Source organism: Eptesicus fuscus, chromosome 3 (genome assembly GCF_027574615.1).
Source record: "Eptesicus fuscus isolate TK198812 chromosome 3, DD_ASM_mEF_20220401, whole genome shotgun sequence".
Taxonomy (NCBI): domain Eukaryota; kingdom Metazoa; phylum Chordata; class Mammalia; order Chiroptera; family Vespertilionidae; genus Eptesicus; species Eptesicus fuscus.
In genome coordinates, this window is record NC_072475.1 from 24,165,372 (window position 1) to 24,188,042 (window position 22,671).

At 33.9% G+C, this 22,671-nt stretch overlaps 2 protein-coding genes across 2 annotated transcripts in view; one reads left to right on the forward strand and one right to left on the reverse strand.

Annotated features, from left to right (window-relative positions):
• C3H3orf80 (chromosome 3 C3orf80 homolog) overlaps positions 1 to 16,944 on the forward strand; it is a 36,554-nt gene extending 19,610 nt beyond the window's left edge. Inside the window, exon 2 of the mRNA XM_054713692.1 lies at positions 16,870 to 16,944. The gene's annotated coding sequence lies outside the window, so the exon portion shown is untranslated. The remainder of the gene's footprint in view (positions 1 to 16,869) is intronic.
• Positions 1 to 22,671, reverse strand: part of IFT80 (intraflagellar transport 80) — an 82,890-nt gene that overhangs the window by 3,312 nt on the left and 56,907 nt on the right. The window contains exons 9-17 of the mRNA XM_054713686.1: positions 20,993 to 21,067; positions 16,783 to 16,946; positions 14,186 to 14,250; positions 12,467 to 12,602; positions 11,837 to 11,984; positions 10,220 to 10,391; positions 9,209 to 9,298; positions 8,913 to 9,085; positions 1,194 to 1,317 (exon numbers count right to left, since the gene is read on the reverse strand). Of these exons, the coding sequence (XP_054569661.1) occupies positions 1,194 to 1,317; positions 8,913 to 9,085; positions 9,209 to 9,298; positions 10,220 to 10,391; positions 11,837 to 11,984; positions 12,467 to 12,602; positions 14,186 to 14,250; positions 16,783 to 16,946; positions 20,993 to 21,067 (1,147 nt within the window). The remainder of the gene's footprint in view (positions 1 to 1,193; positions 1,318 to 8,912; positions 9,086 to 9,208; positions 9,299 to 10,219; positions 10,392 to 11,836; positions 11,985 to 12,466; positions 12,603 to 14,185; positions 14,251 to 16,782; positions 16,947 to 20,992; positions 21,068 to 22,671) is intronic.

The window sequence follows — 22,671 nt, forward strand, 5'->3', positions numbered from 1 at the left end:
ATATTTTTGGTCATCTTTTTAAAAAGATAAAATTTCACATACTTTTTCTATAATATATAAAATAGATGAATTAAAAGAATCCTTCTTACTAATAGAAGATGAATGTCTGTGCTAAGGTGCAAGGAACAGCTTATTGAAAGGCAGAGCAAATGTTAGATTATTTGAAAGACTCATTTTTAAATCAGGCTGGACCTTGATATTTTTAAAATGGCAAAACACTCATTTTGATGTCTAACAAAACATTTGCAAAGAGAAAGACAAACTTGATGAATGCTTTGGCCTTCTTCCGGCCTGAAATTGACTTACATATGTTTCTCAAATCAATCACAATAAAACCATATATTGATGGTACCCTGGTACATCAGAAGTCCATCAAGTAAACTGATGACATCTGTATTAGTTACTTGTTAGAACACAAATGAGGGTGTCAGTTGACCAGTGCCCTACTGACCATGTTTCAATTTCACTTTGGCATCCATCCAGTTTTAGAACAGTGTTCTGATCATTTAGTCCTTGGAATAGAGTATTTTTAATAATTAAATTTTACATAAGGATGTACTCATGACAGCTGTCAAGTGACTTCTATACTAAAACACATTCTTTTCTATTATAGGGAGTGTCAACACTATTTGACACTTCTTATTCTAGTTCCTACTCAATTCTTATTCATGAAGAAGTAATTTCAAAATCATACCAGATGGCTCTCCATTCTCTACCCCATCTCTTATTCTCATCAGCTTCCTACTTTACAGAAAATACAGTGGCCATCAGACATAAATTCACTTAATTTCCTTCCTTGTGCTCACCTGTATCCATCTTATCTGTATCCATCCTTATCTCTTTCCCTTCTGTCTCTGACCAACTTCTTCACATAAGTTCTTGACTGATTCTGTCTTCTTAGATACTTCTAGGACATCTGCCTTCAATTATTATTTACATAGTCAACTTCCCTCTCTTCACTGGCTGCTCCTCATCTTCCTTCCCTCTCTATTCTGTTTTCCTGCAAGCTACCAACCTGGTTCTCCCCATTCCTGGCTCTCATTCTCTCTTTAGACCACTGTATGTTTAGAACATGAGTATGTTCTTGCTACATTAAGGTCTGAATTATTCAAATTCAAATAATATAAATTATTCAAATTATATTATATATAATCATAAAACATATACATTATAAAATACTATATAATACTTACACCTTCTGCATACTGCAAGTATCGTTTATCAGTTTCCTGTTTACCAAATGTCTCCAAAAACTTTTGACGGTAGGCAAGAACTGTATCAACATGTGTTTTATATTTAACAGCCAATTCAAGTGCCCTATAATGAGAATAAAACAGACTATCAGCATTGCTGTATTAGCCTCTATGGGGTAAGAGGGTGGGACAAAGGTTCTATGTTGTTCCCTCCACTCATCCCTCAGTATGAAGCGTCATCCCTTATATCATCCATCTTGCAAATTTCTCTTTATACTTCAGGTCCAGATGATGCATGATCTCATCTCCCTGATCAGCTCCCCTTGTAGAAATCAATGACCAATATCTTAACTGTGCTCCATAACATTTTATGCATACTGTTATTATGGAACTGCTTATAATTATTATAAGTCTGTTTCCTTCAAAAACCTATACATTTACTGAAGGAAGATTTGGCTTTCATTTATTTTTGGTGAGTACTACAGAATATATGTATGGTAAGTGTTCATTGAAAATTCACTGAAATCATAGTAAACAGCAAATAAATGAACTTTCCTTCCAATGGAACTGGTTCAGCTATCTTGACTATTTCTGTAAATCTATAATGATTTTTTCTGTTTAATATTCAACTAAATTTGTTAATACAGAAAATTTAAAATATTATGAAATAGAATTTGAGGATAAGTTTGACAAAACACCTTGGCTATTTGATTCTTAGAAAAAGTTAGCCATTTACATTTTATATAAATTTTTTTAAAAATCTAGTCAGTAGTCAATATTGTCTAAAAATAGTTGGCTCTGATAAATCATGACTGGCCTATACTAAATTCTAATTAGTATCTATATAACTATGTTACTTTAAAGGTAGTACTTAAATAGGAGACAAGAAGTAAATGAATTGCTGAAATCAGTATTACAACACCACAGACATAAAATCTATATGTTGATACTATGGTGGGAAATGAAAAGATTAATCTTCAGTTCCAGGCTGGGTTTTGTATGCAGGTTTTGGACAGCATCTCAGCCCGTGATCCTGTGCATAACTCACATGAGCTGAGTGGGGAACAATCCAGTAGAATATATATAGCTCTCCTAACACTGTTCCCTGTCATCTTGTTTTAAAGTATGGGAAACAGCCATCATAAGAGTCATAGTACATTGTTCCTCAAGTTTTCTTGCTTTCTAACATGACTTGCAATTTCTGAATAGGCCAGTCATGATTTATCAGAGCCAACTATTAAAATCTGTTGTTTTAGACAATATTGACTACTGACTAGATTTTTTTGCAACATGTGACTCTATAGTAGGAAAATCTATTTAACTCTTAGCATGCTTTGGTTTGATCTAAACTAAATCTCTTTAAGATTTTAGATATGCTGTGTGTATTAACTTTCAATTGATAGACAACTGAGAAGTTAAATACAATATGAAAAAATTATGAATGTAAGTCATATGAATACAAATGATAATGCCAAAGTTTACCACAACAAATTCTTATAAAAATATATTTGGCATAAACAATACTGCTAAATTCAAGGGTATTTGCTGCCCCTCACAAACTCCTCACAAAGTTCCTTTATTCCTCTGTGACTTGAAGTCTTTCAGAGAAAAAAAAGGATACATAGAAAGAATGTAGAGGTATTGGAACATACAGGAACAAAGTGGAAGAGAAGGCAAAAAACAATTCATAGAGGATCAAAAGATGAGAAGCAAAGATTATCTGTCTTAATCTTTCTAACCCTCTCCCATTTCATCCCCTTATATGTCCCTAAGGCTCTGATTCCAGTGATGAGTGTGTGAGTGGTAACTCTGGTGAAACACCCTTTGGCACTTTAGAAGTTCCGTTTCACATTCCTTCTGATTGTACATGATGAGGGAAGGAGCTCTTGACTGCACACAACTAGAAGTGTTCTAAGTGGGGAGTACACATATGCATCCATTCTGGGTGGGGCTTTACAAAAATTCCAAAGAGATACTTTGTTATGGAACATCAATACATTTAATTATGTAGATAGGATAGAATATGATGCCTAATCCTGCATTTAGATACTAGATAGATTCCTAGCATTATCTATCATTATAGCCATTATTATTATAAAATATGTATTAATTTATCTGATTAAAAAGCAATGGCTAAAGATAAACACTCAAATGTGCTATTTTAAATGTTCTCTAAAAGTACACGCTGGGTATAAAATGTTTCCTTACCACATTTAGGAGGTAATTCACTCCAAACTATATAAGGGTTATGGGAACAGTATGTCTCTAGCAAATGGTTATTTGGCAACCAAACAAATGTGACATTAGATTATGGGGCTGGAATAAATCCATGTATCTTCTCTGATTTTAAATAGAAGGAAGTTATATAAAAAGATAACTCTAAAATATGATTTTTTTACATAACTTGAATAAGGCAAAATCACTTCATATAACTGGTAGAAGTAGAGAAATTTTTATTAATACTTACATAGAGAATCAATATGTGTATCTGGAGTTTTTAGTTTCTACCTACCCCTCACCTGTTTTTCAGAACAGACCACCACCAAATATCCAAAGTGAATGTCAAGTAGATAATTTGCTTACCTACAGGTCTTTAAGGATTGCATTTTGTTAGGTTGCAGGCAATTTTCAAATTCAAGTAGGAATGATAGAAGCACAAGCCAGGGAGACTGTGCCTCTCAAATGGAATAACACATCAAAATCTGTTCCTTTCTAAAGGTTTTAAACAAATATAGAAGTTCAGGGATCTTAAAAGCAATCTACTATATTTATCATCCCTATTGGACTATGCTGTTATAAACTGATTCTTATATTGGATCCAAATATATATCCCTCTTACTCCTACTCTGACCTTTTTATCTTAGCCATACCATTTAGAATAAAAAATTACCATCACAGAACTTGGTTGATTTTGTTCACTGCTGTATTCAGAGCTTAAAACCTAGCACACGACAGCACTCAATAAATATTTTAAAAAATTAATAATAGCTACCATTTATTGTAGGCTTACTATGTTAGGCAGTATGCAAATAAATTTTTACAATTTTAAAATCCTGACAATAAATATGAGGTTTATTTCAACATAAGGAAACTGAGATTTACAGAGCCTCAGTAACCTGTCCAAGATCACAGAGCTATAAATGCAGAACCAGGTCTGATTCCATAGCCCCCATTCTTAGCCACCACATTTGCCCTTTTCCTATTCAACAACCTTTTCAATCAGGTACTCTTACATGACCAGATACATCACCAAGAGACTGTTTCTTTGTGTTGTTGTTTTTTTTTAAAGCAGATCTCCATGTAATGTCTAAATATGCCTAATATGGCAGGCACTCAATAAATATCTGCTGAATGAATGAATATGCAATAGCAACAAATATTCCAACTGGTGTCAGAAATATCTGTAGAATTTAGAAATGAAGACAATACATAAAAGTTTCTTAGCAGCTATAGTAACTGCTGTTGACTAGCTGAAGTCCTTTTTTACTCAGTCCTTGATAATTATGCTAAAAGAGATGGGAAACTGCGGGTTTCATTTCAATGCGTCAGAGGTTAAGAGTGACATGATCAGATTCACATTGCGACAAGACCATTATGACTACAGTGTGAAGGGGAGAAGAAGAGCAGATGCAGAGATTAGTGAGATGTTATACTGAGAAAAACTTAAATCATCTTAGGGATGCTGGTAGTAAAGTGGATAAGAGTAAGAGGTATTTGGGAGGAAAAATAATTGGTAATTGGGAGGTGGGGGTGGAGCGTAAGGAAAATGTCAAATGTAAGTCCTAGATTTCCAGCTTTGCATGGACTGACAAGATAATATAAGTTACTGGAAGAGGACCCAGTTTAGGAGGGAATAAACACAAATTTGAACTCAGACATATGAGACATCCAATGGAAATGTTGAAAAGGCAGTTGGAGAGCCAGATGCTGGGAGCAAATACGGCAGCTCAGAGGGCTAGATGAGAGATGCCTTTTTGGAGTCACGTATGTAATAGTAATCAGAATCCTGGAACAATGCTCCTGGATCTTTGTCAGGTGGACACAAAGGTCTACCAGCACTTGACCAGCCCACTGGTTTATAGTTAAGACAACAAGCAAGGAACACAGGAAAGGGGGGTGGCAGGTAGATGGGAGGAATAAAGAGCACCCAGTGTTCATTCTTTCCCCAGGAAATCCTCTGGCCTCTTGTTTTCCCTCTCCCTGAGATCTAATATCTTTTTAAACAAATATATTTTATTGATTTTTTTACAGAGAGGAAGGGAGAGAGATAGTCAGAAACATCGATGAGAGAGAAACATCGATCAGCTGCCTCCTGCACACCTCCTACTGGGGATATGCCCACAACCAAGGTACATGCCCTTGAACAGACTTGAACCTTGGATCCTTCAGTCTGCAGGCCAACGCTCTATCCACTGAGCCAAACTGGTTAGGGCGAGATCTAATATCTTAAGGTAGGGTCTATTTGCTGAAAATTGGAGGTAGGGGAGAAGGGCGGTACAGGGAGCAGGATATAGAAATAATAGGGAAGATGTGAAGTTACAGCAGAAAAAAAGCAGGGTCACATGACATAACTCTCAAAGGATCAGAGATTTTATAAGATGGGGGGGAAAATGAGAGAGGCAAAAAGGACATCAACTCCATTCACATTCCGATCCTAAGAACTGTGGAGTCAGAAATAACTGACTCCATTTGAGAGGATAGGTAGAGAAGCAGTGTCCTCTGGGAAGAGGTAAGTTTCACTTAGGTCAAGGAGGTACAAGAAATGTTCAGAGGACATCATATATGTTATATGTAAGAAATAATATAAGTTATTTATCTATATTATAAGTTCTCAATAGAAGCCATCAAAGGCAAATATCCTCATCTTCCTGCTAGGACACTGACTCACTGTTATGTATATACACTTAGGTTTGAAGAGGAGCACTGCAAAATGATTAAGGGTATGGCATAGAGAGTAAGAGCATGAATATTAAAACCTACTATGTATATGTAATTTAAAATATTTCTGTCCTTAAATAAGTGTACAGTAATCATTTGAAAGGGGAAAGATGATGTAAAAATCTGTGAAGATAAATAATGAAAGAGATAAACAGCAATCCAATAAAAAAATATAAGTAGTGCTACCAACAGTACATATCTCATTGTTTGATGATTCTAAGAAAATTCAGATCCTCTTTGATATTAGAAGACTAAGTTCAAATCCTAGATCTGCCTCAGCTTCTTCATTTGTAAAATGCTGTGGTAACTAATAAGATGATATATGGAAAGTGTTTAACACAATTCCCGACATATCCCGCTGTATTACCAGACCTTGCTCCTTCAGGTTACCACTTGTTCTGATTGATGGCACACGCACTTTCTGAGCAGCACTTCAAAACGTATGAAGAAGTGGAAAATTGGGTCTCTGAATGGTTTGCCTCAAAACAAGAAAAGTTCTGTTGGGACAGTATCTACAAATTACCTGAAAGATGGGGGAAATGTGTAGCTACCGATGGACATTACTTTGACTAAAGTACTTTTGATGTTTCTCTTTAAATTATCGTGTTTTCTTTGATTACAAAATCCGAATTTTTAACTGGTTGACAGCTGATCCACATTTTTAACCGATTAATAATTAATTCGCATTACCGGTTAAAAATGCGGATTAACTTTTAACTGGTTAGTAATGTGGATTTTGTAATCAAAGAAAATAGGACAATCAAAAGTACACATTTCCCCCATCTTTCAGGTATTTGTGGATACGTCCCAATAGAACTTTTCTTGTTTTGAGGCAGACCATTCAGAGACCCAATTTTCCACTTCTTCGTATGTTTTGAAGTGCTGCTCAGAAAGTGCGTGTGCCATCGATCAGAACAAGTGGTAATCTGAGGGATCAAGGTCTGGTGAATAATGCAGATCAACTATTAACTGGTTATTAATGATAATAAAATAGAATTCCTAACTAGGTTGTAAGCTTTTTAAGCTAAAGATCTTTAAAAAGTTTGTTTTTAATACTATACAGTGTTTAGAATGCTATACAAATAGTAGTGTCTAACACTTATCAACATAAATATTTTCTCAAAAATATTGGTTGAAAGAATGCTTTAAACATTATTCTTTCCTATTTCTCATGCAATGCATAGCTTGATAATGGTATACGTAATTTTTTATTAGTTATTTAATATAGTTATTAAAATGTTATTCATGCTGTCTCTTTCCAAACTAATTACTTTAAAATTTATGAATTAAGAATACATTCAGGATGATGACTTCATGTTTATAGAACCAAAAACATTTTTCATGATCTTTTGTACAATTAAACAATGATAACCAATTTGTCTAAATAAAAAACCTAAACAGAATGTCTGAATTGTATGAACAGTATACAGGCAGTCCTCAGGTTACGTCAGACTCGACATACGTCATTTCGTGATTACGTCGCCATCTCCCATTTATTTATATAAAAAAAATTCCGTCATTTCTACGTATGTACGTATGTGCTTTATGTTTTTTATTATTTATTTACCACAGTAAAGGTCAAGAATTATCTTTCTTTTAAATTTTTTTACTGTTTCACTTCATTACTGCTGTGTATGTGCCCATGTGAGTGACGTAAGTGCTTATTTATGTAGGTGGGTTCCGACTTAGGGTGAAAATCGAGTTACGTTGTGCCCTAGGAACGGATCTCTGACGTAACCCGAGGACTGCCTGTATAGATCATTAGTGCATAAATTAAATAAAGAGACTGTAATACGTCAATGACAAAAATAACTATCTGCCATTCTTGTTACTTTTATTCAAGGGAAAGTAGAGATAGGATATCTATAAAAATTCTACTCTAAGAGGCCTGTAATTGAAAAGACTTATAGGTTACATTTGAGCCCAGAGAGAAACAAAGACGACAAAAGACATTTCTAACCTGGAAAAGTGGGCATGCCAATTTTATAACATAGTAACTTCAGGTATATGTATACAAGCACTACATCCCTGTTCACTGAGAGACACATATTTGAGAGAATGAGTGTGGGAACCTAACACATAGGGAAGGAATGGCATGCCATTCTGTCTTAGAAAGCAATCTGCCCCAAGGCTAACGTTACTACCAACCACTCCTAACTATAAATCCTTTCATCTTTCCTCAGTAGCATCACAAATCTCTCTTGGCTCTTCTCTCTGCCTGTCTGACTGCTTTATCCCAATCTTCAGTGGCTTTCTCTTCTTTCACTCATCCCCTAAGTGTTGTCGATGTCTTCTCACTCCACACATTCCCCAGTCTATTCCATCCATTCTTTTGGCTTCAACTACCATCCATTTCCTGATGACTCCAAAATCTACATTTCTGGTTCAAATCTTTCCTATAAGCCCCTGGTCCATTTAATAAACTATTATCACATATTTCTCCCCAAATATTTCACATTCAATAAGCCTAAAACTGAACTATTTTCCCTTCCAAATCTGCAATATTCGCATTTTAAGTAGTTTTATTTAATTACTGAAATCAGAAATTTGGCATACATTCTAGACTCTCTTTTCTTCTTTACACCCCAACTTTTAATCAATCACAAGTTCAGAGAAGGCATAAATCTTTAATTACAAACTACTCACAAATATAAACATGAATAAATTCTTTTGTACTGTTAGAAAACTATGAAATACAGTGAAAAATGTAATTTACTAAAGTGGTAGTTAAAAGAGTAAGATAAATCTGGTTTTGGAATTGATAAAAACTATTTTTATTACCTTTCCCATTTGTAGAGATCGATATTTATCTGGATTGCTTGGTAAACAAGGCCAGCCTGAAGAAGTAGTATTTCAGCTTCCTGTATATTCCCACTAAACATTAATATGTGGGCCATTTTTGATTCTTTAGATGGAAGATCTTTTATAGAATTGATGTATTGAACCTTATCAATCTAATAAAAGAAAATATATTTGAATTGGATAGTAACAGAAATATAACAAATTATGGCAACACACACACACACACACACACACACACACACACACATATATACACATAAGTGAACATTATTTACCTCACCAATCGCTGCGTAGGCTATTTCTGCAGTTGTCATATCTCGATTAGCAACTGCCATAGCAGCTAGACAAGCCCACATGGTTTGTTCCTAAAATGAAATATGAGAATAATTATCTCAATTACATGGCTGAATTTTTAAAATAAACAGTGATTTAAAATATAACAAAATTATATTTTATTTAAAAATAAAAAATTACTGAGATTGGCACTGAAAGAATGAATAATTCAATAACTTAATGATGTAGAAATTTCACTGTGGCTATTTTGTTAAAATGCATTAATAACACACAGAGAACTACTTTTAAATAAATGTTTTAAAATTTCTGAATATCAAAGATTCACTTTTGAACTCACAATATACTTTTAAGATAACTTAAGGTTTAAACCCTCCAGTTCTTCTTGATAAGATGTTAAAGAATACCACATACAGGGAACCTGAGGAATGGGAAGGTTCTTGGATAATGAATGCTATTATAGCAGATTGCCACCAACAACCCCTTTTAAGAAAAAACATCAAAAAGTCTCTCCATTAAAGTGGATTCTAAGGAATGTTAACCCATATTCAACAAAAGAGTTCTGTGGTCAAACACATTTGGAAAATCCTGGATTCAACCAAGTTGGGAAATGTTGATCTTAGGCAGATTCTTAACCTTAGTTGCATGAAACATATGAGAAAGTTAAAAACTATGCCCAGGCCTCTTCCCAGATTTAAGAAATTAGGAAGTCTGTGGGGGTAGAAGTTGGGAAGCTGACTTTAGAAAAGCTCCACAGAAGACTTTTTATATGTATCAATATTAAGACGCTATCCATTTAAATGACAGCTTCCTCAGAAAATAAATCACAAAGCACCTATCCCCTGGATCACTCATATCTTCATTTATAAAAAGAGACATGATCCTGATTATATATTTTCACAGCCCTTAACTGTTGTCATTTCTCATCTTGTACAAAGATATTGTGTAAACTAATACACAATACATACACAACTATGGATCTGAAATGTAAGTACCTTAACAAAGCGACAGAGTCTTATAGCATCTTCCCATTTTGAACTGTTCACATATTCATGGAGAATAGCAGGATATGGTGATATGCTCATGTGAAACAGTGAGCCATCGGCTCTTCTTATAGTTACCTGATTTCCCACAAAGCTCACAATATGGGGATTTTTACTAAATTCACTGTAGAAAAAAATAAAAGCAAAGTGCAATTTATATTATGAACAAATTTTTCATTTATATTAAATTTGGAGAGTTAATCCCTGACGTACATAAAAAGTATTCAACTTCCAAAATGCACCTCCAAAAAAATTAATTCCATAGAGAATGTATATATTCAAATAAACATTTGAATCTAACTTTTTATTTATATTTAGAGCAAAATATGCTACTTAACGTGGCAAATCTATTATATATGTGAGAGCTATTCCTAAAAGCACTTCAAATGACTTTTCCCCTCAGTCCTAAGGTAAATCACACAAATGATTAAATCACTTTTCTTGAACTTTTAAAGTATTAAAGTATAAACCATTAAAAATTAAGCTGATTTCAAGAATATTTCCTCACCATAAGAAGAGGTCAACTTTAAGAGACTAATTTTTCTTTTTCTTAAATTTATTTTTCTTTATTGGTAACTTCTCTTTATTAGTTTAACAACTTTTAAAATGATGCTGTCCAGTTTTGTTAAGGTTATAAATTTAAAAATTAAAAGTGAACTCCAAATAGATTTGCAAGTTAAGTTAAGGTTTAGAGTTGAAAAGCCTTTGTATTCCTATTTTGTCAAGAGTGAGAGATCCTCTCCCTAGTTCTTTTCTTTTTTTTGTTGTTGTTGCAATTAAAGGAAGATATTTTTCCATTAATTTTTTGAGAGATTGGAAGGGAGGGGGAGAGACAGGGAGAGAGAAACATCAATGTGAGAGAGATACATTGATTGGTTGCCTCCCACAGGAGCCCTGACCAGGGCTGGAGATCGAGCCTGCAAATGAGGTACATGCCCTTGACCAGAATCAAACCTGGGACCCTTTAGTCCACAGGCCAACACTCTATCCACTGAACCAAACCAGCTAGGACTCCCCTTGCTATTTCTTAGAGAATTTAGAATTATAAATGTATTTGATTTTCTGAAGCATATAAAATTTAAAAAACTTTTCAGTAATTTTACATATTTTTCTTTAATATTAAAATATTAATTTCAAAATTAAATTGTAGATTGAATTCAGTTTTAGAACACATACATTCCTGAAAGACTTAAAGTCAATGACAATGTGGGGGAAAGTAAAGGTTGTCATAAAGTTGTGTATCACTGAAAAATCTTAAGAGTGGCTATATTAAAATCACTCAACCACATTGAAAAAACTACCTGAGTTACCATTAAACATTAAGCTTTAACATTATACTCATACAATGGGAATTATAGTCACATAAGAAACAAGTAAATAAGTAGTATTATAAAACATTTTCAACTTGGTTCCATCAATTAAGTCTCATTAAGCTAGCTTTAGCTTAACAAAGTATTCAGTTGACTGAGTAAAGTGAAAGATATTTGCAGGATTAAAATTAGAGACAAAGACATGACACTCTATTAGTTTTATTTACATAATAAATAATTCTGTGCAGTAAAATGTTACCTGGCATCCCTTTCATATAATGTTTTGGGCAAAATGTCTTTGTCCACATAAACTGTATTGGGGTAATACCACACTGTAAATCGAGTATCTTGAAGTCCACAAAGGATATTGCATGTATCACTCCATGCCAAAGTATGCACCATTGTTCCTTATTTTAAAAAGAATGTTAATGTACTGTTAGTTCCACTATGTAATAAGTATTAAAATATATATCTTTAAAATATATCTTGACAACAAGACCCCATATAATTTCTGGTAGGTCTGACTGTTTTCTGATCACATAATGGTGAAAACATGTACAAAAATTCACATAAGAATTGATGGAAATATCTAAATATCCTATCCAGACCATTATATTTTTAATTTGCAAGTCTTTCTTCAATGCCAATTTAGCTGTGGTTGCTAAAGACCTGCTATTAAAATGGAACTAATAAATGTTATGAGATTAAAGCATTCATAGATTCATTCAAGCAAATAAGCTATTTAATATAATATATGAAGCAGGAAATCCCATTGCAGGAATTTTCCTGCAACGGGAAAGCTAGTTTAATATAATATATGAGAGAGTAGATCTATGAAAACTGGAAAGTAATTAAAATTCTAAATGTATTATTATTACAATAAATTTACCAAGTTTGATAATTTGTTCTTCCTTCCCAAATCGTTTCACTGAGGTGATATAGAGATCTCTATTTTTATCAATAAAAGCAATTTTTCTGTCATTAGTAAGTCCTTTTTGATCCAGAGCAATTTCCAAAATTTCATTCTAAAATTTTAAAAAATATACCAGATTAGTTTTAGTGCTTAACCATCAGATCATTTTAATTACTTAAAGAACATTTGTTTACTTAATGATCAATTAAATATCACTCCCTCACTTATAGTGATAAACTGTCCCTGTTAAATAATTTTAAACTGCTAATACGCTAATAATTCAAAATGTTTTTTGTGGGGGTTTTTGGCTATAGAAAGATGCCCCTTAAAACACTAAAATAATGTATATTTTGAAACAGTAAGCTAGAAAACACTTCCATCTGAGTAGTCAGGGTGAAAGGATAAGACAAGTCTGGGTATCACATGAGCGATTTGATTAAGCTCCTCACACCACAATTTACTCTAAGTAGATTGCCTATATTTTAAAGATTTGTAAGAACTGATTTATGGAAATATCTTATGTTTTTAAAGCCTTATATTTTATAGATTCTTTCACATTCATTTCATGTGAAACAGGAAATAATCTTCTGAAGTAGATATACTTATACTAGAGGCCCAGTGCACAAAATTTGTGCATGGGTAGGGTCCCTAGTGGCTGCCAGCTGCCAGCCGGGGCCTTCCTTCGTTCCACGCCACCCCCTGGTGGTCAGTCCACATCATAGCAAGCGATCAAACTCCTGGTCGGTCAAACTCCCGAGGGGACACTTTGCATATTAGGCTTTTATATATATAGATTGCAAATGAGAAGACTGAGATCCATGGCCATTAAGTGATTTTGCTCAGAAAAAGCTGGTAAGAAGCATATCTAGAATTTACAATCCAGACTTCTGACTGCACAATTAGTGATCAGTGTATAATAGCAAAGTATTTCTCGCATATTGCATCAATCTATTACATTATTATACTAGCTAGTGAAATGCATTTTCTCATAATTTGAAAATGGTTCTGTATGGATTGATTTCAATTCAAATCAAGGGGTATTTGTTTACTGTTTACTATGTCTGAAGACTTGCTGGGATCTGTGAATTCAGCAAGAATCATGATCGCACCAAGTAACTGTATCTAGGTATACTATCATAACATCTTTAAAAACCAGCAATTCAAGAATTTCTCCCAGAATACACTAACACTTGCGCAAGAAGGTATTTGCAAGGTAAATCATCTTGGCAATATTGTAACAGCAAAAGGCTGGAAACAAATGTCCATCACTTGGATATAGGTTAAAGAAATTCTGATACATCCATAAAATGTTATATGTATGGTGGGATGGGGGAAGGTTTGGGAAAGTACTTCATATGATGATATGGAAAGTTCTCCAGAAATAGTGTTGTGTGAGAAAAGGTGCAGAGTGGTATTTTACGGTTTTGTAAAAGAGGGGGAAAAGAACATATCAGTTCTTTTTGTGTTTGCATTAAAAATCTCTGGAAGGATATGTAGGAGATTAATAAAGTGGTTACTTATTTGGTAGAAAAACTATTGACGAGGAACAGGTGTACGAGGCAAACATTTTCACTGTATACTCTTTTATGATTTTTTATTTCTGAATCATACAAATGTGTGTTATTCAAATTTAAAATAAATAATTAAGGAAGTAAACGGTGGCTGTTTACATTAGAAATAGCTAATGTCCATTACCGTATGAGAGAGAAGCTTTCCATCACCTAATGGTTTTCCAGTTGATGCCTCAAAGAGGAAGATAACTTGAAAAAAAAGTAGAACATTAGTTAATGTATTACATTAAAATTTTTATTGGTAAACTTCAATGGAATTATATAGTCCTCACGAGAAATTATTTAACTCGGTGGCCCATCAAGTATCTATCAGCACAGAAGAGCAGAAGCATCAAATGTCTACTTATTAATGGGGTCGTATTTCTTATGAAAACAGTGGAACCTGATACTTCTTCCTAAAACATACATTCCCTAATTAGAATGGTTATTAATGGCATGGCTTCAATGCTGCATAGGATCAACAATGGCAAGTCCAAGTCTAACTGTAATCTCTAATTTTGATAACTGATTTAGAACCAGTATAACATCCAGACAATCTTTATTTCACAAAGGAAAATTGTGTCAAGTGCCTACTATAATACCAGGCAATGTGTTGCATACTGTTCAGTTCCCTGTGGTCAGCACACCACTATGGTATAATTTGTCGGGTGTGTGTCCTGGGTCCCTGGCAGAGAACTTGAACCCTTGCCATCTCCTGAGGGGTAGGAGTGTCCTTGTTTACTAACAGGGATTCTCTTTGTCCCCTTCTCTGTTTCACCAAAGGTTTCAAACATGACAGTGATATTGATGGGTATTCTTTTCTCTTTTAAAAAGATGGTTGGGGCGAGGGTGGGAAGATTGCTGGAATGTTTCCATGATTCTCTTTAAGTAATTCCAGAATTACTTCAGCCCAAGATTCATCCCAACTGGAGTCATTTTATGTAACTGAACATGCACATAGGATTACAGAAATGAAAAGACAGAAATGGTACAGTCAGAAAAAAAATTGGGTAATTTATAAAGATAACAAAAATGCTAAAATATGTATAAGGTGATATTTAAATCCTAGAGGAGCACACTTTTAGTATATTGATTTTAGATTTTAGTAAACCTTAAGATATTAAGATTTGAGGTCATTGGTTATATTCACAGAGGAATCATGTCGTAACAGTGAATTATGTTCTAAGACTGCCAATTACGCTGAGAGAGATGAAAAAGAAAAATACATAACAGAATTTTGAATTAAATATAGAAATATAATTAGAAAATTTTGGCTTCCATTTTTAAAATATGATTTGGGCTTGGTAAACCCAGTTATTTTCATAACTATAGAAACTATTAACTTTTTTAAAAAGGCTTCTATCCTATGCTGACTGCACATATTAGAAAGAGCTGGAGGTAAAGGATGAACTTGTCTACTTTTCCACATCTAAGTGGCTCTGATCTATGGGCGGTTGGACCTGTGTTTTGGTGATAAGATGTAACAGAAACTGGGAGCTGAAAGAGTTGCTTCTAAACATAAGTACTGTAACTGCTCTCTAACTTTCACGCTCCTCATACCCAGATTATTTGTTTCAAATAATCACCCACACTAATATCCTACTGTATCTGTGCAAGACAGAAGTCAAAAGCAGTATCTCTCTATTACTTAACCAGTCACCCAAAGGGGTATATTCAAATCTATTATCATGTATTCATGGAGCACCTACCATAATATAGAGTACTGTGCTTGGTTCAAGAATCATGCCTGTAAAGGAGCTCCCAAATTAGAAAGGAACCACTGATTTTATTTGTGGATGGCCCCGTTGAAAGGAAATTTTTAAAATTCCAGGGTAAAGATTTAGGTACTTCAATTGTGGTTTCCATTGTTAGCATATACCCCTATTTAGCCATTAATGAGTACTAGTTTCTTTAAAAGGGAACATAAAAAAAATATTGTCCTTCTAATTTTATATCAGTTCTACAATAATTTTAGTCTTTTTGGTTTTCTATTTACAACAAAATGAAATTACATGATTATCTTACTCAATAATCAAAATTTATGTAAATAAAACAAAGTTTATTGGCATATAAATCTGTTTCTGAAAATATTCACAATTCTTTCTAAATGTAAAATTCTATGAGCGATCAAAGGACTAAAGAATAATGAAATATGTTTCACATATAAGTTAACTATAGAAAAATTCAGAATAAGGTATATTCAGTTGGAAACATTTATATATTAAAGCTCCTACCTACAACATGTGGTGTTCAATAAGAAAAGTATAAACAACTCATAGTGATGACTGAGATTTTCAAATTTGTTTATTGAAGACTAAAATCTGACTTCCTAATTATAATTATTAACAGTTACACAGCCATCTTAAATCTGTCTATCTAGAAATGATTTCATTTCCTTCTCTTTTCTTCCTTTTTACGTAGAAAGGAAGTCCTTAAAAACAAAAAAATTAGCAAATGTTTTACTGCACTATGCAATTACAAAACACCTGACATATGTATTGATTTATTCCTTACCACTAAGTTTTGTTATTGTAACAATATCTATTTGTTAGAGTATGACAACTTTACATATAGTTCAGTTTTTTCATTAATTCATGTCTAGGACAAATTAGAAAGTTCATATTTCTTTCATAGAAAGTTACATATCAATAGATGAGAAAATGAAAGTTAATGTATGAAAATTTTATAGTGTTAACAAATTTCACAGAAATTTGACATAGGAGATTATAAAAATGTACTCACTTTTTTCATCGGCTTTGTCTTTTATTGCTATGGTATCGTTACTCAGAGATACAGTCTGTGCATTCAGAATATCTGTTCTCATTCCAGGAAATTTTGGAGAAGAAATGAAGCGCCCTTCATAAGAATATAAATAGATACCACCACCATCTACAAGAAGAAAATGTCTAAAAAATAAAGAATTAAAAAAATATTCTCAAATAGGAGTATACTATATTTTTATAAGTAATAAAAGCGTAATATGCTAATTAAACCGGACAGCTGAACAACCTTCTGGACGAAGCTACGGGGGCTGAGGCAGAGGCGGTTAGGGGCGATCAAGAAGGCAGGTGAGCAATTAGGGGCAATCAGGCAGGCAGGCGAGTGGTTAGGGGCGATCAGGCAGGCAGGCAGAGGCGGTTAGGGGAAATCAGGCAGGCAGGCAAGCAGTTAGGGGCAATCAGGCAGGCAGGTGAGCAGTTAGGAGTGATCAGGCAGACAGGCAGAGTGGTTAGGCGTGATCAGGCAGACAGGCAGAGTGGTTAGGCGTGATCAGGCAGGCAGGTGAGTAGTTAGGGGCAATGAGGCAGGCAGGCAGAGTGGTTAGGGGCAATCAAGCAGGCAGGCAGGTGAATGGTTAGGAGCCAGCAGTCACGGATTGTGAAAGGGATGTCCTGGATTGCGAAAGGGTGCAGGCCAGGCTGAGGGACACCCCCGCCCCCGTGCACGAATTTAGTGCACCGGGCCTCTGGTATTTTTATACTAGACAATAGTTTATCCTTTGGAAACACCTAAACCTTACAATTAAAATAAGTAATAGGTATATACAAAATGAAATATACAAACAACCTGAAAAGTCAACACTGGTTGTTTTGTTTCTAGATTCTTGTTTTTTAATGGAGGTGGGAGAAGTAAAATGAAAATGCCCATAAACACTACCTTATATACTAAAAGTTTGACCCCTTTTACATTATACTTGCAATTCCTTCCCTTTCTTAAAGAAGCATCTCTATACAAGGGCAATAAGAAAATCTCACAATTTACATTCAGTGATTTTAATGCCCGATGCTAGTTGTATCATGAAACAGCATTAACACATTTAAACAGATTTCACAATTAATGATTATGTTAAAGTCAAAGATTAAATATTGGTTAAAGTCCAAAACAGTGGAAATGACTCAAAAATCAACATTAGGGCCTGGCCGGTGTTGCTCAGTGGTTGAGCGTTGATCCAGGAACTAGGAGGTTGCTGGTTCGATTCCTGGTCAGGGCACATGTCTGGCTTGGCAGGCTCAATCCCCAGTAGGGGTGCATGCAGCAGGCAGTCAATCTATGATGTTCCTCTCTCATCAATGTTTCTATCTCTCTATCCCTCTCTCTCTCTCTTTAAAAATAAATAAAAAACATAATTAAAAAAAATTAACATTAGGGCCAGCATTTATCAAAATTAGATGCTTTGACTTTAAAATAGTATGATGACCATTGGTAAATTTATTCATATCTAAAAGAACACATTTTTAAATAGCAGGGACTAGGGTTCATTTGCTGTGTTGATAATTATATTCAAGGTATAAGGGTTCTGTGTAGCTAATTTTTTATTAAGTCAAAATGTAAATATCTTATGGCTGCTATTTTTTTTCGTTGAAAATTTATAAACATTGCAAAAAAAAAAAAAAACCAACACACCCCAATTCAAACAATACAGAGAAATCAAAAGATCTCTTGCAATCATATCTCCAGAAAGATAACTTATAGCAAATAAAGTATGGATATACCATAACTTTACTTAGTTAACTCATTCCTGATGGACTTTTATTTCAAATTATTTACTGTTTTAAAGAATGTCTAGAGTCTATACACATCTATGTACATCTATCTTACTAATTTCCTTAGTACAACTTCTAAAAATGCAATTATTGGATCAAAGGTCTTATACTGTTAAAATTTTAATATTGTTAAACGGCCCTTTGAAAGGTTGCATTGATTTACACTCCTACTACTGCTAAATTGGAGTGTCTATTTCTTCAATACTGAACACATTATTACTTTTTAAAATATTATGTTCAAGGTTTTAATATCCTTGTTTCAGAACTATTTCTTGACTCGGGAATTGCTAATTATTCTTTCTTGCTATGGAAACAAACAGGAAATAAACATAAAAACAATGAAAAGTTAGTATATAACAAAGCCCAAAATATACACTTTAATTAAATTAATACTTGATTATTAGTGTGTACTTTAATTAAAGGTTTGACTTTTACACATTAGTGCGTATTTGCTGATGTTGACAAAGTGACCTATCGTATCAGTATATATTCTTTCTCAGTCTCAGAACTAAAAGCATTTTCTCGCCCTGGCAGGTGGCACAGTTGGTTGGAGCATCGTCCCGTACACTAACAGGTTGTGGATTGAATCCCCAGTTGGTTGGGGCACTTACCAGAGGCAACTGATCAATGTTTGTCACACCGATGTTTCTCTCTCTCTTTCTCCTTTCCTCTCTCTCTAAAAACCAATTAAAAAAACCCACATATCCTCAGGTGAAGATTTAAATAAATAAACAAACAAATAAAGGTATTTTCTCTTCTTTTAATCTCCTTGTGAGTAAACAGTTTCAAGGGGCAAACATATCTAAATGTACAAATAAGACCAGCAATAGGCAATAAGTAAAATATTCTTTAATTACCTAATAATTGATTCCATTGATACATGCCTTTACTAAGAGCATATTTAAAAATTACATATTTATAAATAATGTATAAATAAATTTATTTGGAATTGTTTGAGTAAAAAAATGTCAGAAATGTTTTTTGGACAGCTAACATCTTACCTTTTAAGTTAGCAAAGATGTCTTTTTATTTTTAAAATTTATGATATAACTAAATAAATAAATCATGTATTCAATTTCATTAAACAGATGATACAAACTTGACACAATTATTTCCTTGATCAATCAAGGTCATCAATATGATGATCATACTCTTCAGTAACTAGTTAACTGATAGCTTTGACTCATGAGAATCTGCTGGTGCATCAAAAAAATGATGCCGCTCAGCTCCACAGTTCTGTGCTTTAAGTTTTCTCTATGCTCCCTTGCCAGCCAGTCACTTTTCTTTCTGTCCCTGTGCCAACCTCTAACAGCCCACCAGCACCATTCCTCTTCTGGTTTGCTATTTATAAAATGCTGTGGGCTAGAAAACCTGATAATAAACACTATTAAGAGCTGCTTAGGTGGTGAGTAAAGGAATAAGGAATAAAATACATGGCTTTGTGCAAATATTTTCATAGCTAGCTATTTTAGGTAATTGTCTATTACATTTTCAAACTTTATTCCAGGTTTTATTGGGTTGTTGTTTTCTAAGTTTGACCTGTGATTCAGCAGGGTATCACTGTACTTGAAAGACTGATAGTTTTCATGGAGAAGTGTACATTCCTGAGTAATAGCTATTCTATCGTTACTCCAGTTAATTGGTCTGGAGTGTCTTTGTCCTGTATACACTGCAGAGGATATCATTTTTTAAACTTCAGGTCACAGCCGAATAGTGGTTTATAAAATTAGTGCGTTTCAACCAATATTTAAAAACGAAAACAGAGCCCTAGCCGGTTTGGCTCAGTGGATAAAGCATCCGCCTGCAGACTGAAGGGTCCTGGGTTCGATTCCAGTCAAGGGCACATGCCTGGGTTGTAGGCTTGATCCCCAGGAGGGTGTGTGCAGGAGGCAGCCGATCAATGATTGATCTCTCATCATTGATGTTTCTATCTCTCTCTCACTCTTCCTTCCTCTCTAAAATTAATAAAAATATATTTTTTAAAAAAACAGAATAGAAAACAGAGGGACATTGAGGTCAAAATGATTTCATAGTAATTTGCCAGTTTCACTCTCATTTCTCATGTCATTACTCTGATATTTACTTCTGAGTTTATTCTCATCATTTTAAATTAACTTTTAAATCTCAATTTTAGTTTCTAATACTATAGTAAATGGTAATATCTATAACCCTCATATAACTCTCCATATCATTTTATGAATGTAAGCAAGTTCAGAGACCAAAAAGTTTCAGAACCATTGATCTAAGAGCTTATTCTCTTACTTTTTTTTTTTAATAAATAGTAGAAACAGATTGATACCTAATGACTAATGTACCATTTTGTAAATGGCATGCTTTAAAGAATGCTTTGCTGTGATTTGAAAAATTTTAACCCAAAATTCAGTAGTCAAAGGTGATAAACAAATTACCTTTCTGCTTGCAGAATTAAACTAACAGTTCCTTCTTTGAGATCAAATATAAGTGGTGTATTCCAGTTCTTCGTACTGAAAGACAAATAAAGTAGAAATTTATTAACATTTAAAATATGGAATACTTTTTAATAAGGAGATAGGTATTCATTTTAAGTGTTTTTAGTTTCACAGTAACTTTGTATATATTTCTATTACAGCGGTTGGCACACTGTTCTAAAATTATTCACTTAATTTCGGTATCCCTCAGCAGAACACAGAGACTCTATCCCTAAACCTAGCACCCAGGAAGCATTTAATGAAAGTTTATTGTACGAATCACAATAAATGAATTGAGGAATCCTAAGTGTAAGTCCAAGTAAAGTCCATTTATTAGCTCTGTGATTTGGGCAACTCGTCTAATGTTTCTCATTTGAAAAACAGTAGCAGCATGGCATAGTGTAAAGGGGATGGGTTTTTGCCTAAACGGATCAGGATTAGAATCTGGTTTCACCACCTGTCAGCCATATGATTTTAATAAGCTTAATCCCCTAAGCATCAGTTTCCTTATTTGTAAAATGAAGGTAATGACAACTTACCCAAGTATTTAGCTAACTGCCTATTATATAGCAGATACTGAACAAACATTTGTAATACGTAACAAGAACATGATAAACATGATTTATTTCTCATGCAGGTCGCCTAAACAGATGTTTGTGAAGCATTCTGTAAACTGTCAAATATTGTATAAATATTTATTAAATAAATGGATACATAAATGAACAAATAACTTCTTTGGCTTTTATAGTGTAATATGATTCAACGATAGGGATGAGCGGACAGAACATTTACAGCCTATAAAACCTATCTCCAAATAATCGGTTGCTTCACAGTTTAAAATGTTTCTTAATGCTCTCTCCTTTGCTTCTCTCATTTCATTACTCCAGACTTGGCTATTATACCAAGTTGTAGATTCTCACTTGTAGCAAATTTATACATAGTGAGTGAGAAATATTAATATACAGTTGTAACAATGGTTAATTAAATTAGTAAATGTATTAGTTTGCATTATGTATTACTGGGCATGAGGATACCAAGACAACACTATTTTTCATGTTTTTCAATCCATTTATTTACTCAAAAATACTTTCTTATTTATTAAGTACCTACTACATGTTGGACACTGTGCTAGCAGGTAACTGGGGATGTAAATGGTGAATAAGACATATAATCTCTATCCTCAATTTTGTACTCAATGATTAGACTGTAAACATATAATGTTATAATGTACCTCTTCTCAATTCTGCTTTCAGACACTACATTGATAGCTTGAAACTGGCCACAGTAGAAGTATTTACATCATAGAAATCAGCAGACAATGCAAATCAAGGCAAAAAGTTAGTTGTTCAACATTTATTAGCACATACTGAGTTATTGTTTTGAATACCAAGTATGTTTAGGTGCAAGTCTTGGATGTGTGGAATCATTCCCTGTTTTCTAATACAAAGTATACCAAATAATATTTGCTTTCATTATTTCTGGACAGCTCTGGATCATCAATATGAACGTGATTACCACGGGCTATGATGTTAAGCCTAAATAGCTCCTTGTGTCCTTACTGAATGAATATATTTCAGTCTGTTGTCAGGCTGCTAGCTGTCCCCTATTCCAATGGTTAGGAGGTTCCTTTTTGCATCATT